Genomic DNA, 16,617 nt, shown 5'->3' with positions numbered 1-16,617 from the left:
AATAAAATTTTAAAAACTTAAAAAGAAAAAAATTTTTAGTTATAGATGGACACAGTTTTTTTATTTTGTTTACTTATTTTTATGTGGTGCTGAGGATGGAACCCAGTGCCTCACACGTGTTAAGCAAGGGCTCTACCATTGAGCTACAACCCCAGCCCCTGTTTGCTCTGTTTTAAGAACCCTGCTGTTCCTGTCACACTTTAAATTTTATCTGCCTTTCCAAATGTGTTTTAGTGGGTGAGCTTAAGAGATTTTTTGCACCCTCTTTCTCTGTTACTTCTCCCCACTTCAGGTTTGGGGCTAGGGAACTCTGCATTTACCTTCTATTCTGGTAACCAATCTTTAGGTCTCTCCAGTTCTCATACTTTGTAATGTTCAGTCTTAGAGCATTTACTTTGTCACCCACCTCTCAATTCAACTTTTCTTTCAGTGCCCATTTTCTGTGTTGTGAGGAGATCAGGACTCAATGCCTAGCTCCTTCCTGCCTGCCACTTTTTCAACCCATGTCCTCATACCAATTTTTGTTTTATATGTTACGCTCCTATTCCAAAAAGTTCGTTAATTATTTAATTTTAGTTTTGTTATGTTAATGAAATTCTTTTTTTTTTTAAATAGAGAGTGAGAGAGAGAGAGAGAGAGAGAGAGAGAGAGAATTTTAAATATTTATTTTCTAGTTCTCGGCAGACACAACATCATTGTTGGTATGTGGTGCTGAGGATCGAACTCGGGCCGCACGCATGCCAGGCAAGCGCGCTACCGCTTGAGCCACATCCCCAGCCCTAATGAAATTCTTTTTAAAATTCATGAGTAGTATTGGCTATTATCTGAGAATATTAAGTTTCTTTAAAGTTTTCTATCAGGCGTTCCCTCTAAAATCTGGAACAAGACAGGGATGCCCTCTCTTACCACTTCTATTCAATATAGTTCTCGAAATACTGGCCAGAGTAATTAGACAGAAGAAAGAAATTAAAGGCATAAAGACAGGAAAAGAACAACTTAAATTATCACTATTTGCACATGATATGATCCTATACCTAGCAGGCCCAGAAGGTTCTACAAAGAAACTACTAGAGCTAATAAATGAATTCAGCAAAGTGGCAAGATATAAAATCAACACGCATAAATCAAAGGCATTCCTGTATATCAGTGACAAATCTTCTGAAATGGAAATGAGGACAACCACCCCATTCACAATATCCTCAAAAAAAAAAAAATACTTGGGAGTCAACCTAACAAAAGAGGTGAAAGATTTATACAATGAAAACTACAGAACCCTAAAGAGAGAAATAGAAGAAGATCTTAGAAGATGGAAAAATATACTCTGTTCATGGATAGTTAGAACTAACATCATCAAAATGGTGACATTACCAAAAATTCTTATAGGTTTAATACAATACCAATCAAAATCCCAAAGGAATTTCTTGTAGAAATAGATAAAGCAATCATGAAATTCATCTGGAAAAATAAAAGACCCAGAATAGCAAAAGCAATTCTAAGCAGGAAGAGTGAAACAGGCAGTACAGCAATACCAGACTTCAAACTATACTACAGAACAATAGTAACAAAAACAGCATGGTACTGGTACCAAAACAGGCGGGTGGACCAATGGTACAGAATAGAGGACACAGAGACCAATCCACAAAATTACAACTATCTTATATTTGACAAAGGTGCTAAAAGCATGCAATGGAGAAAGGATAGCATCTTCAACAAATGGTGCTGGGAAAACTGGAAATCCATATGCAACAAAATGAATCTGAATCCCTTTCTCTCGCCATGCACAAAAGTTAACTCAAAATGGATCAAGGAGCTTAATATCAAAACAGAGACTCTGCATCTGATAGAGGAAAAAGTTGGCTCTAAACTATATATTGTGGGATCAGGCTCCAAATTCCTTAATAGGACACCCATAGCACAAGAGTTAAAAACAAGAATCAACAAATGGGACTTACTCAAACTAAAAAGTTTTTCTTAGCAAGAGAAACAATAAGAGAGGTAAAATAGGGAGCCTACATCCTGGGAACAAATTTTTACTCCTCACACTTCAGATAGAGCCCTAATATCCAAAGTATACAAAGAACTCAAAAAATTAAACAATAAGAAAACAAATAACCCAAACAACAAATGGGACAAGGACCTGAACAGACACTTCTCAGAGGAGGACATACAATCAATCAACAAGTACACGAAAAAATGCTCACCATCTCTAGCAGTCAGAGAAATGCAAATCAAAACCACCCTAAGATACCATCTCACTCCAGTAAGATTGGCAGCCATTATGAAGTCAAACAATAACAAGTGCTGGCAAGGATGTGGGGAAAAGGGTACACTAGTACATTGCTGGAGGGACTGCAAATTGGTGCAGCCAATTTGGAAAGCAGTATGAAGATTCCTCGGAAAGCTGGAAATGGAACCATCATTTGACCCAGCTATTCCCCTTCTTGGACTATTCCCCAAAGACCTTAAAAGATCGTATTATAGGGATACAGCTACATTGATGTTCATAGCAGCACAATTCACAATAGCTAGACTGTGGAACCAACCTAGATGCCCTTCAATAGATGAATGGATGAATCAAAAAATGTGGCATTTATACACAATGGAGTATTATTCAGCACTAAAAAATGACAAAATCATGGCATTTGCAGGGAAATGGATGGCATTAGAACAGATTATGCTAAGTGAAGCTAGTCAATCTCTAAAAAACAAATGCCAAATGTCTTCTTTGATATAAGGAGGGTAACTAAGAACAGAGCAGGGAGGAAGAACATGAGGAGAAGATTACCATTAAACAGGGACGAGAGGTGGGAGGGAAAGAGAGAAGGAAAATTGCATGGAAATGGAAGGAGACCCTCATTGTTATACAAAATTACATATAAGAGGAAGTGAGGGGAAAGGGAAAAAAATAAGAGAGAGAAATGAGTTACAATAGATGGGGTAGAGAGAGGTGAGGAGAGGGGAGAGGAGAGGAGGGGGGATGGGAAGGGGATAGGAAGGGCAGCAGAATATAACAGACACTAGTATGGCAGTATGTAAAAACGTGGATGTGTAATCGATGTGATTCTGCAATCTGTATACGGGGAAAAATGGGAGTTCATAATCCACTTGAATCAAATGTATAAAATATGATATGTCAGGAGCTTTGTAATGTTTTGAACAACTAATAATAATAAAAAAAGTTTTCTATCAGGAAGAAATGTCCATATCAAGATGACCTTCAGTTTACCTTCTCCCAGCACTATTTCCCTAAAAATGTACTGGGTTACCAAAAAATGCTCAGAGTAATGCCAGTTATAGTACTAAGTTTTGGGGGGGAGGGCTATGGCTGTGGTTTAGGGGTAGAGCACTTGACTAACATGCACAAGGCTCTTGTTTCAATTCTCAGCACTGTAAAAAATAAAATCTAAAAAAAAAAAAAAAAATTACTGGAAAACATAGGCCCTAGCTGCCCTATGTGGTGCCCTTTGTGAAGTCCTGGAAGCTATGCCCATGTGCATCATGAGAAATGGTTTTTACTGTGTATAAGACTTCCCTATGTTGTGCTTAAGGACTCTCAGTGATGTATTTGATCATGGTGTGCTGGTATGCTAATGGGATACGTTTCCTGTCCTATATCATTCCACAAATTTAAGTGAATCAAGTTATGGCCAATTACATCCTGTGTGAACATAAACCCAAACCTGAAATACCTACTAATAATAATTTCCTAAATTGGTTTTTCTTGGTTTTTCAGTTTTGTTTTGGGAGTTTCTTTCTTGGATTTAGTTGTGGTCTTTGCCTTTCAAATTAGAAGAGTTCAAATGTCTAGGGATCCAAGGTTGTTCATTCATATTTAGAAATAAGGAAATAAAAAAACTGCCTGGAAGCTCAGTCTTCAAGGATTAGACATACAGTGAGCTGGGCTTCACCATGAGGCTACTGTATAGCCAGCCAGTCTGTTTTTTATAAGGGTTCTTTACATATGTTAGTCTTTTCTCTGGTATTCTAGAGACGGTGGAGGATGGAAAGGCACAGTAGTGGTAATAGGAATAAGTGTATTATTCTCACTATTTGGCAGAATATTTTTTAATCCTTCTGTTTTCCATGCCTGATACTTGCCCTGTCTATGTCTACAGTTTCTGAGTTTATAGCCTTTCTGATTCTGTGTCTGGTGAATATACATCTGATCTCCTGTGGGGAAAGAGTTACCTAACTATGCACAGGGGTTGGAATCTTGGAGTCTATATCTTCTTGACCCAGACTTCCACATACTTTCTATTTTCAGTCTTCTGGATCACCATGGCCTCTGTGACACATAGTGTCTTATTCCTGAGCCCTTCCAGGTTCTATGGAGAAAATAATTTTCCTTCTTGTGTAAGTCAGTATTTAGTTATGAAACCAGTAATGAAATGTAAAGAAGGAAAAACAGAACTAGTAAATGCAGAAACTATGACGTGTCAATTGAATGAGAGTAAACAAAGAAGGAATTAAGAACTTAGCAGTCCTCAAAGCCACGATTTAGACATTTATGAAGAGGAAGTGGCTGCCACAAAAACAGAGAGTAGTGCCCAAAAGGGGCAGAACAACAACACAAAAATATAGTCTCAGGAGCTAGGCTGCTGAGCGCTGCTGAAAGAGTATTACTGGGCCTCTTGCATGCGTATCGGCTCGTTTCTGCACACAGGAACCACGAAGGGAGGCTCTTTCCTCATATTACACCCCAACAGTATCTTTCTAGAACTTTCTATTGACAAAGGCTAACATTAGGCCAGCTGATAAGGGGAAAGTGCTTACAGGGTCCAGTTCTAGAAATAATAAAGCAACACAAAATGCTGGATTTGGAGTTAAAAGATTGAATTGATTACGGACACCTCTCATCCACATTTTTCATCTTCTAGAGGTATTCAGGTTTGGCCTTTCCCCTAAAATGAGCTCTCCTTTAAAACACTAAAGCACAGAGTTCTAAGGTGTTTCCTATTTAAACACAGATAGTAGTTACATTCAGTACTCCTTATTGGTTTGGGGGTGATTAATGAAGAAGAATTGAAAATACATTAACTCTACCATCTCCCTATATTTCTTTTTTTTCTTTCTTTTTTTTTTTTTTTTTTTTTTGGTGGTGCAGGGGAGTACCAGGGATTGAATTCAGGGGCACTGGGCCACTGAGCCACATTCCCAGTCCTATTTTGTATTTTATTTAGAGAAAAGGTCTCACTGAGTTGCTTAGCACCTGTCTGTTGCTGGGGCTGGCTTTAAACTCCTGATCCTCTTGCCTCAGCTGGGATTACAGGCATGAGCCACTGCGCCCAGCCCTATATTTCATTTTAAAGCTAATACCTCTCTCTGAAATGTGATGGTCTCCAGAGCAATGGCAGTCACTAATTCATCCTTATTTCCCTGTTTCCTTCAGTGCCTCACCATGTTACAAGCTCCATGAAGCTGGTTAAATTAAATAAAATGTAGTTGCTTAAAAATAATTTTATAAAACTCACTATTTGTTCCAATCATTTTTATAGCCATAAAACAGGAACCTGAATCTCCATAAACCGTCTTATAAATCTATGCTGTTTATTAAAATAAGAAATAAGCAAAAGCACTTATAGATCAATGTAAACTCACTTTGAGTTCTACAAGAAAAGCACCCCACTTTGTCTATGTACATATTTGCAATAAAAAAGAAATGTTACTTTTATTAATTTGTTTAATGAGTACATTACTCTATTACCTTAGACACATGCTGCAATATAATATTTTTAATGGCTATCTTCTAAAGTGCATTAACTTATTTTAAAATGCCTATACTTACCAATTCAGGAATGTCTTTTACTTTCAGAGGAACTTGGATTAAACCCAAATGAGTCCTGAAACTAAGAGAATCACCATTTTCATAATTTGGGTTTCGAAGATTAATTAATACCTTTAAAAACAAATCCAACAAAATTGGTTAATTGTCAAGCAGTGATATTCTTGGTACATCAGTAAAAAATTAAAAACTGTTTGGAGTTATACATATATTTTAATCACATTTTAAAATTGTATTGAAATATTAAAATACAATACCATAAATACGCTTTTAAAATGATTTTAATATCCTAATTAATTATCTACTTTATAAAATTAAAAAGTTAAGAATTTAGTTAGAAAAAAAATCTTTTGATAGTGAAGAAAATAAAAATTGATTATAACATGGAAGTAGTTACCAAAAAAATTTTTAAAATGAACTCCAAGACTTTTAAAAACAGAAAATGATAAGATTTTGAGGAAGATGGTAGAATAACATTGCAGGGTATCTCCTCTAAACCAAATCCAACAAAACAAACAAAAACAAAAGGAGAAATTTCAAAAGCACAGCTAAGAAAAAAGACTGTTACAGCTTTCAAAAGTTTGCAGATAAAAATCATCTTAGATATTTGTATATCCTTTAAAATCTAGTAATCTTACTTCTATGAGTATGGAATATGAATATGAAATTTCATGCAGTGCATTCCATATGAAATTTGGACAATGAAAGACTATTAATCAAGCACTATTATAACAGAAGAATATGAGACAACTTAAATATCTTATTAGAGGAGATGACTTAAGTAAATTAGGGTTAATTCATATAATAAAATATAGCCTAATAGGCTTCCATTTATATAATGGCTATGAAAAATGTTTATAACATTATTAGTTCTCAAAATTAAAATGAAAAGTTCTGGGGATGCAACTCAGTGGTAAAGTATCCCTGAGTTCAATTCCAGTGCCAAAAAAACAAAAATAAAATAAAAAGTATAGTAACAATATGGTTACTGCTATGTAAGGATATATAGATAAATTTATTATTTGGTAACTTTTTAAATGTTTTTTTTTAGTTTTTGATGGACTTTTATTTTATTCATTCATTTATATGCAGTGCTGAGAATCAAACCCAGTGCTCTACCACTGAGCCACAACCCCAGTCCCATCTTTGGTAATGTTTTGTTATTTTTCTAACAACATATATTTTTCTGGACAGAATAACAATAACCTAAAAATATTTTTAATTGAGACTGTTGAGAAAAAGAAACCACAAAAAGTCCAGTGGAGGAGATTATAATGACAGAACACCATGATATCTGAAGAAGGCAACAGGAGTTGGTAACCAATGGCTGATAAAATGGAATGAGTTATGAGGCCAAATGACTTTTCTAAAATTATAAATATTATATCACAATTGGAAATATCAATGGTGTTTGTTTTAACAAATAATGTTTGTTTTAACAAACAATGTTGAATGTACATTAGTATAGAACAGCATAACTTTAGCCTAATTACATAAATAAAAAATTATACTGCATGACAATTCCCAAGCAGAAAACAGCAAGTGGAGAAGAAACTGAATATATGGATAACAGAAAAGAGAAAATATTAGAAATGCAGATATAATTAAGAAAATATTATTGAATTAAAGAAAAATATCTCAGTATGATTAATAAAAGAACAAATTCAGCAATAGTCCTCAAGGAAACAAGATGTTATAAGCTATTACAAAGTTATCTTTGTAAAAATTACATGAAATTCCAGTCCTTAAGTAACTATGTGCTAAGCACTATTCTTCCTGTTAGTGACAGAGCAGTTAAGGATAGAATTAATTCATAGCTGGTTTGTGGTAGCTTTGTTCTTACCTCCAGGGATACCTGTAAATCTCGTAATGCGACCCGTTAGTCAAGATGAGAAGACATATACTAACTAATCGTCTGTAATGGGCTAATTAATATCCACACCTTCCCTGGAAATATTCCATATTTGCTTACTTATGTTATATTTTGAAAAAATTTTTTGGCACCTGATTTAACCAATGGGGGTATAAAAGACCCTCTTGAAAAACTTGTCCCTGATTTAACAGACCAAGATAGCCTTCATGATCTTGATACTTTATAACCAAAGAACAAAGCATATGTTATGCAACTAACAAAGGACAGATGGAACGCTGCTGGAAATGTAAGTTTCTTTGTGTTTACTCGTGCTGCAAAAAAGTCTAATGGGGTGACCCTATGAAGTCCTGTGCTTGTTGTCAATTCCTTGACACTGTGTAATTGTTGCGGCAATGAACAAAACAGAAAGAAAACCTCCATCCAACCTTCCATTGTTATGGTAGAAAGCAGCCAATAAGCAAAATAAAGAAAGAATGGGTGACAAACGATAATTGCTGTATAGAAAAAGCTGGAAAGACATAAAGAAATCCAATCAGGAAGTTAGGGGGTGCTTAGCCGAGGTGATATTTAAGCAAAAATATGAGGAAGGAAGGAACAAGCAGGGCGGTATTTGGAAGAAAGTTGAGGGAAAGCAATGAGGCTAACATGACTGGAATAGAACAAATCAGGAGGAAAAGTAACAGGAAATAAACTCAGAGATATGATGGAGCATCAGATTAAAGAGGGTGTTTTGGGCCACTGTCATAACTTTGGATTTTATGTAGAATAAGATGGGACGCCACTGAATAACAGAAGAGTGACCAGTTCTGAACTGCATTTAAATTTCATTTGAAAGTTGTGCTAAGAACAGATTCTAGGTGGACAAGTAGTGGCCAGTTCAGTCACTACTACATAGTCCAAATGAAAGATGATAGCCTGGAGGTGGCAGTAGTAGTGATGATAAGAACTGGATATCATTTTAAAGGTAAAACTGACAGTATTACACCCAAGATCCAAGAGAAAGAGTAGAATTAAACTTGGGTGAATTAAAACGAGTTCCCATTGCCCAATGAGTTTCACTTAGATGTTTGCTATACCTCTCAAACTTAACTACACTCATCTTCACTAATGGACATGTCCCTCCTCCTATATTCTCCATCCCAAGCAAATACCTCTGCCCAACTACCCAATCTAGACAATGGGAGGCATTATCATTTCTTTTTATCATAGTCCCATATCTACTCAGTTCCCAAATCTTCCTTAAAATCTTCTTCAACTCTGTTAAATTCTTTCCATTTCCAATGCTGTTTTTTCAGTTTGACCCCTCATACTTTCCTTCCCTGTACACCTAAAACAGGGAAGGAATAAAAAAGGAAAAGATGTACTGAATACCGATATGTGCAGGCTGCAGGCTACATGATTTATAATCACTTATTTGTTAAGTAAAATCTTCCTACTTAATTTATCTGCCTCTAATCTTTCCATATTCCAATATATTTTCAAGGAGCAATCCAAACACAACTCTGATGCCATTCCACTCTTTCAGTGGCTCTAGGGTATTTTACAGGATGATTTCTCTGCCTGGAGATATTTTTTACATTATCATTTCTCTCACATTATTCCTTCATCTGTATATGTATAATTATCCAACTGAACCTACCTCAAGAAAATCCTTAGGTGCATATACAGGTCGGAAAAGGCTTAAATCTAGAATAAGATAGATTAAAACAAAATTTCAGTTAATATGTGAAATCTTAGTAGTAATAAATGACTCTTTCCTCTGTTTCTGTGCAAACAGATTAATTCAAATGCTTGCTGAGTACTGATTATTTGTGTTAAATATTGGGATAAAAAAATGAATACAATCTCTCTCCTTCCAGCCTAAATGGCATATTATAGAAAAAATTAAGTCTCATGGATAAATTAAAATAAATTATTTAGAAGTGAGTTAACAAAACATTGTCCTTGTAATATAAAGGTTCTATATGGGAATTCTCCAAGTACTTGGAATATAAACAATGCATTATTAGTGAATTCCTCTAGTTATATTGAGCTGTTTCCCCTTTTCAATTCTAATTGTGCACCGCTTCTTCTATTAAGACACTTATTTCTTAACCTATTGCCTTGACTTTTTTTTTTTTAATGCAGTAGAGGGAGGGCAGGAGAATGAATATGTATTTGTCTGTCTGTACAATTATAGGTATTCATTTATCATAATAAATGAAGTACAGTTGTTACACAATTTTTACCTTGATTTGATCTCATAAAAATAGAAGGGAAACTGATAAAGGAGAGAAAGGGATGGGGAACTATTGGAGAATGACATCTAACAAATTATGCTATATCTAAGTACAAAAATACCATAATGAATACAGTTTTCATATACAATTATAATGCACTAAAATAATAATAAAAATAAAAGGAAAATCAGTAGAGCAAGCAGATGAGGGTAAAGGAGGAGAGAGAGAAAGGGAAGGTACAGGGGAATGAGACTAATCAAATTATATGCTTACACAAATATGACATAATGAATTCTATTATTATGTATAATTATAATGCACCAACAAAAATGGTAAACATTTTTTACCTTAATTAAAAGATAAGAGTCTTGGGAATCAGTAAATTTTGTTTACTCTTTTGTAAAAATGTTTTAAAATGTTACTTTTTAAAAAGGATAACCAATTTAAATAGCCTCAAAATAATGGAAAACACAGATCAAAGTTAGGAATTCTTAAATTGCAAAGTAGGAGTATAAGCAAACAAAACAGATGACAGAAAAATCAGTGGGGAGGAAAAGTTGTTATCCTTCAAGAGTATTACTTATTGTGTTATTCTGGAATCATAGTGAGGAAGACAATTCTTTTCCCATTACTCCATTTTGAAGAAAATTCTTCATGTACCTGGTTCATCAGTTCCCATTTCATTCCATTTATTGAGAAGTTCTTTTTGTTCTCCAACTGGTCTCTAAAAAAGGTAAATTTCACATTGGTTTTATTTTTGAAACTTAGCAATGCAGTTTAAAAATAAGAATCAATAACTTCTTTAAAAATTCAATAATCTACCATAACAGAAGGAAAAATAATCTTATTAAATATGGTCAAACTTTTTGGAATTACACTTAAATTAATTATTTAACTATGACATTATATCTAGTCTCAAGGTGCTAATGAGTCCAAGAAAAGAAGATAAATGATCTGTACTGGCCAGTAAATTTCACAAATAAAAACTGCTCCTCAGCCACGTACTACATCTCTTACCCCATCCAGCAATCTCAGAAATGCATCGCAAGGGGGACTGGCCAAGAGAGTGTGACTGTGAGTCAGTAGCATCATCTTCCTATATGAAAGACAGTATATTATACAATACTACATATTTAGACAGTTTTCATATAAATTTATTCTTTTTTTACACCACCGTTCTGGTGCCTTCAGTGGCTTGTCTTGGGATATTATCAAAAGAATATCCACTATATCTGTCAACCACATGGGTAAATAGTAGGTAGGGTGAATAAAATGAAGGGAAACATTTTCTCTTATTTGTGGACAACTATGTAGAATCTAGAATGTGCCACATGATCTTTCTCTTCTTTCCCATTTCTAACCCACCAAAGCCCAGAGTGAAGATTAATATTGAGTATTAGATCTAAGGGGAATTCTAGTTCTGCAAAGAGATGATAAATTTTTCATTTCCTATATTACTACTACATTACCTATTACAAGATCATAGTATGCCTAAACTCCATCTCCAATTCAAGATTATGACTACTGTGCTGAATTAGCCAAAATGTAAGGAGATGAAAGGTAATTAAAATCTTTTAAGTATGCTCATAATTTTTATAGCTAAATGTCTAAATAATCTATACTATAAATTACACATTTCTACTTATTCTCAAAAAAGGTTTGTTAGAATAATCATTAAGCATTCATAATAGAAATCTATATAGAATATACCCACATGATTGGCATTTACAGATTTTTATTTTAAAACAAGCTAATATACTAGTTAAAAAGAAATAATGTGCCTAATAGTTATAAAATTTCATCATTCTTTTTTGTAATTAATTCACAATAAAATACTTAGGTATAAAAATGTTAAAAAGTACCTTTCGTGCCAATGGGATACTCAGTTCAGTGCACATACTATTTAAACTCTTCAAAATTCTTTTTTCCCAACTTCCCTAAAATATAAGGAACAATTCATTATTATTTTTCATTAATAACACTGGAACGAATCAAAAATATTAAAGTTATTATGAATTACACAGAAATGGTAAAGCTGGTTGAGACTGTTAACCTTATTCATAAGTTCACTCAACAAATACTGATTACTGCTTACTATGTGTCACGTATCCTTGGTACTGTGAATTAAGCAGTGGTACAACTTGAATATTAAATGTCTCCCAAAGTATTAAAGACTTGGTTCCCAGGGTGGCACAATTGGGAAGTGGTAGAGCTTGTGAGAGGTGGGGCCAAGTGTAGGTCCTTAGGTAATTGAGTCATGGCTTTGTTGGGGGTTGTGGATATAAGGTGAGCAGTTTCACTCTGCCATATGCTCCCTGCAACATGTTCTTCAGCAACCCTCCCAGAGACCTAAAAGCACTGAGTCTACTCAATCATGGACTGAAACCTCTAAAACCATGTATCAAAATAAACCTTTTGTCTTTATAAGTTAGTCATCTGAGTTGCTTTTTTATAGTAATGGGAAGCTAACACAGCAGTGATTAACAGAAAGTCTCCATCCTCAAAGAACTGACATTCTAGTTGAGAATAGAAATGTGGATAAATTTTAAAATGCCAATAAATCATATGATGATAAACATCATTAGGGAAAATGCAGATAATAAAAGAGTAAATTAAGTTTAATTATTTTATAAATGTATGATACTTACGAATCCCAATAACAACCTATTAAAATAAAAATGTACAGCTATTACACTGTAATTTTTCTAAACATGACATTTCACCCCTAAATATGTTAGAGTAAAGACCTTCTTCTATAAACCACAATACTGTTATTACTCCTAAAATACTATCAATATTTCATAATATTGTCTAATATTTAGTTCATTCAAAATTTTCCAGCTGTTCCAAACACACAGTTTTTTTTTTTTTTAAATCCAGGATCCCCTAACCCTAACACTAAATTTATAAAGTACATTTTTAAGTGACTTATCACAGTTCTACTAAGTGGATCTCCCACTGTACTAAGAATTTTGATTTACCACTTAACATTTAACATTAGATATTATACATAGTGAAAACAGTTAAAAGAAAAAATATACTGGAAACAAATTAGACATCAGAAGAAAGTTCTAAATGGGAAAGAGAAGAGAAAATGGCTATATAATTTACTTGTGCTTACATATATTATTTTTTTAAATATATAAAATGTGTTTCTTTACCCTCATTTTACAAATGTAGAAACGTAAAAAGAAACACATGAGAACAGAATGAGAAAGACTTAAGAACTGAAGAAATGCTGATCAAATATTTATCATTTTTTTCTTTGATCCAAAAAAGAAACAGGAACTAAGACAAAATTCACAACAAAAGAAAGAACAGAACTAAAAATTAGGGAAGACAAGAGGAAAAGGATGTTCAATTTAGAAAACCTGGGCTTTTTATAGCTAGAATGAGAGTAAATAATATATAACATCTGACTTTTCAAATAATGAAAATTCATTGATTTGACAAATATTTACTGGACACCAATTAAATACATGCCACTAAAGATTGATAAAACAGCATTTGTTTCACTAAGAAATACATTGCTTTTATGGTGGAGGAGGGAGGAGATAAGACTGATACACAAATAACAAGAGAGGAGTTATAAAAAGTTCCTAAGAAGTATATCAGAAAGAACATAAAAGAATGAGCAAAGAAACAAGAAGCTAGATATAACAAAACTTCTCGTTGTCAATGGAACTCATACCACTTTCTTGAAAATCCTTTTTTAAATAATAAAAAAAGAGATCCCAGTGGTTGGCCATGTCTTCTCCATTTCCTAGATAATGAAAAGGTGGTCAAGACTTTTACAAGGTACTCCTTGCAAGAATCTCAGTTAGAAGGTCAGAGAAGTCATTTTCATCAAAGTCTGGAGTTATCAGTGGAGTCATTTCCATAGACATCATAAACAGGAATAGGATTTCCTGACAATAAGGGGAAATCCAAGATGCAGAAGCAAATGACTGCTTTCAAGCTAGATCATACTTTAGGTTCCCTCAAGAACTCAAATTGTTACTAAGTGGATTCATTCATGTCTTCTTCACTCATGGACTCACTCATTAACATAACGAATACCTACAAAGCACAAAACTAGGACCAGTGAGTAAAAGTTATAAATATATGACATTTAATATGAGAACAAAGCATTCAAACAAGTAGAAAGTTTTAACCACAATAAGACTTAATGAAATCAGGTGTTCCCCAGTCCCAGAAATCATCAAGTGAAAGTAGATCAGAGATGAATACCTGCCAGAGTTTGGACTGGATAGATTCCTTACTATGATCATGAACATAAATTTCAATGTTTCTGATTGTTTCCTTTATGTAATATTTTAGAGGTGAAATTTAAACTGTATGAATATTTAATAGTAGGGTAAATTTTCTATTTTTGTTTAATTAATTATTAATTAAATCATAATTTACCGAAATATCCATTGAGCACCTCCCATGATCCATGCACTGAGCCAGAGACACAGTGGTGAAAATAGAGACCACAGAATTTATGTGACAATATAAACAATTAAAATATTGTGGTGTGAAAGCACTGGGCAGAAGATGGGAGACACAGGAAAACCTGAGTATCTGAGATTTGGGAGTTAGAGAACCTTCCTAAAGAAACTGTCATCTCACCTTATAACCTAAATGATGTAAGTTATCCAGAAATATATGGGATTGAGAGGAGGCAGTTTCAGGTAGAAGCAATGGTATAAGCAAAAGTTCTGCTGGAGCAAACGAAGGAGATTACACACTATTTGAGAGAAGAGAATGGCGAGATGAATGGAAGGAATGGATGGACAGTGTGAGAAGACAAGAAATGACACTGAAATAGTAAAGAGGCACAAGACCGTTTATTGCCTTGTAAGCTATAGTAAAGTTGAAAAACTCTCTCTTGAAAGTCTTAAAAATTTTAAGAAATGGGGTGACAATACAGAAGGCAGAAAGACCAGTTAGGAAGGGAATAAGAAGTAAGTACTATATAAATAACAAGATTCTCATTTTTGCTAATATTGCTGAATTGATAATAACTTGCCTCACAGAGTTGTCATGAATATTAAAGAAGTGGATACTTTTAAAGCACCAAAATGGTACGTGGCAAATAATTAGAGCTCTATATGCTGACTAGTATTCGTTCACAAGAAAATTCATGCACTTATAAACATCATACTTAAGCTTCTTCAAATACTACTTTCTTTGAAGCATCCCCAATGTATTTTACATGGAAATAGGGTTTTAAGATCACACAACTTTGAATAACACTGAAATAAATAAAAATAAACAGCATTCTTCATAGCAGAACTCTGAGCTTGCTTTAACATGCCAAATTAATTGTTAACATCAAAATAAAGTAGTACTGGATTAAAATCTCAAGTATAAAATAAATATCCATGAGTCTAGACTGCAGGTGTATCTCAATGGTAGAGCATTGAACATGAACAAGGCCCTGGGTTCTATTCCCAGCTCCATAAAAATAAATAAATAAAGCAAGCCATAACTCTATACTGATATAAATAAATGATTAAACAAATAAATGAGGGAAAAGAGACAACTTATACAAAGGAATTCCAAATAATATATGTACATACTCTTTCCTCAAGGAGGTGGAAGAAAAATGTCCCACTCCTTAGGTGTGGGCTGTACATAGTGATTTCCATCCAGAGCATAGTGTGGAAAGAGGAGGGGGGAAAATTAATATTATAGTAGAGAAAACTCACAAACACTACCTCAGTCAGGTGATTGAAGTCAACATTGTTTTTTGTTTTTTTTTATTACAAAGAGCAAAGAACAACCTGTTAAGAAAACACCCATACCCTGTCCTTTCCAGTTCTGCTACAAGACTTCCTGGGCACTTCCTTTTTATCACATAACACTTTCTGCCTTGTATTTCAGCTACTTGTGTACAAGTCTTATTTCAATTATAAAACATGTAGTTACCTAAATGCAGAATTTGTGTCTAATTTATATCTAAATCTCTACAAGATAGTGTCTTCTACTCAATAGGAATTCAGTAAATATTTTTAAAGTTAAATATTGTAATAATGTATAGAAGAAACAGCAAACTCATTTACTGATAATCCAACACAAACTCACTAAACTCCTTTAAACTGTTAATTCTTTGAAAAGAAATAAAACAAAAGTCAGAAAGATGTAGCAGAAATTACTAAAGAATGCAACTGTAAAAGGAGATCTATAAAATGATAAGAGAATACAAAGTAAGAGAGTGAAATTACACAGTAAATCAAAAAGGGATGCCATCTGAGCTGGTTCTCACACAATAGATGAATTTTCATAATGCAAGTAAGCAGAAAGGGCTTTCCAGGACAGGAAAACAAAATACTGAAAGTGTTAATGCAAAAGGGAAAGAGAAAGAATCATTTGGATAGGTACACAGGACAGTTTTAAGATAGCAGAGATTGACAATGTGGAAAGGGAAGCTGGGGACAGATAGTAAAAATTCTTAAGTGCTCAGCTTTGGAGAAGGAATTTCATTTGTTAAGCAATTTGGATTCACTGAAGACATATTAAAAGGCAGTGAGATATGTTATAAGGGTTCATCTTCTTGTAATTCAAGGTAATAGTATTAAGAGTATCTAAGGAGATGACAAGAGAAGATAGATTGAAAGTTGAAAAGTACAAGAATAACAAAGATTAAAGCACAATGTCTGAAAAAAGTAAGCACTCAATAGAAATCATCAATACCAACATTATCATCATCATCATCATCAATATATGGCAATGAAAAGAAAGAGCAGACTATAAGA

General features: G+C 33.8%; 1 protein-coding gene across 3 annotated transcripts in view; it reads right to left on the bottom strand.

Moving 5' to 3' along the window:
- Tbc1d19 (TBC1 domain family member 19) overlaps positions 1-16,617 on the bottom strand; it is a 141,658-nt gene that overhangs the window by 83,529 nt on the left and 41,512 nt on the right. For 2 of the 3 annotated variants that reach the window (XM_040292566.2, XM_040292567.2), the window contains exons 2-6: positions 11,737-11,811; positions 10,892-10,970; positions 10,535-10,598; positions 9,295-9,341; positions 5,786-5,896 (exon numbers count right to left, since the gene is read on the bottom strand). In XM_040292566.2, coding sequence (XP_040148500.1) covers positions 5,786-5,896; positions 9,295-9,341; positions 10,535-10,598; positions 10,892-10,966 — 297 coding nt within the window. In that variant the 5' untranslated portion in view covers positions 10,967-10,970; positions 11,737-11,811. The remainder of the gene's footprint in view (positions 1-5,785; positions 5,897-9,294; positions 9,342-10,534; positions 10,599-10,891; positions 10,971-11,736; positions 11,812-16,617) is intronic. The other variant, XM_005318905.5, reaches the window with a different exon arrangement.

The sequence above is a fragment of the Ictidomys tridecemlineatus genome, chromosome 9 (genome assembly GCF_052094955.1).
Source record: "Ictidomys tridecemlineatus isolate mIctTri1 chromosome 9, mIctTri1.hap1, whole genome shotgun sequence".
Lineage (NCBI taxonomy): Eukaryota > Metazoa > Chordata > Mammalia > Rodentia > Sciuridae > Ictidomys > Ictidomys tridecemlineatus.
This window is presented reverse-complemented; position numbering and strand designations above follow the sequence as displayed.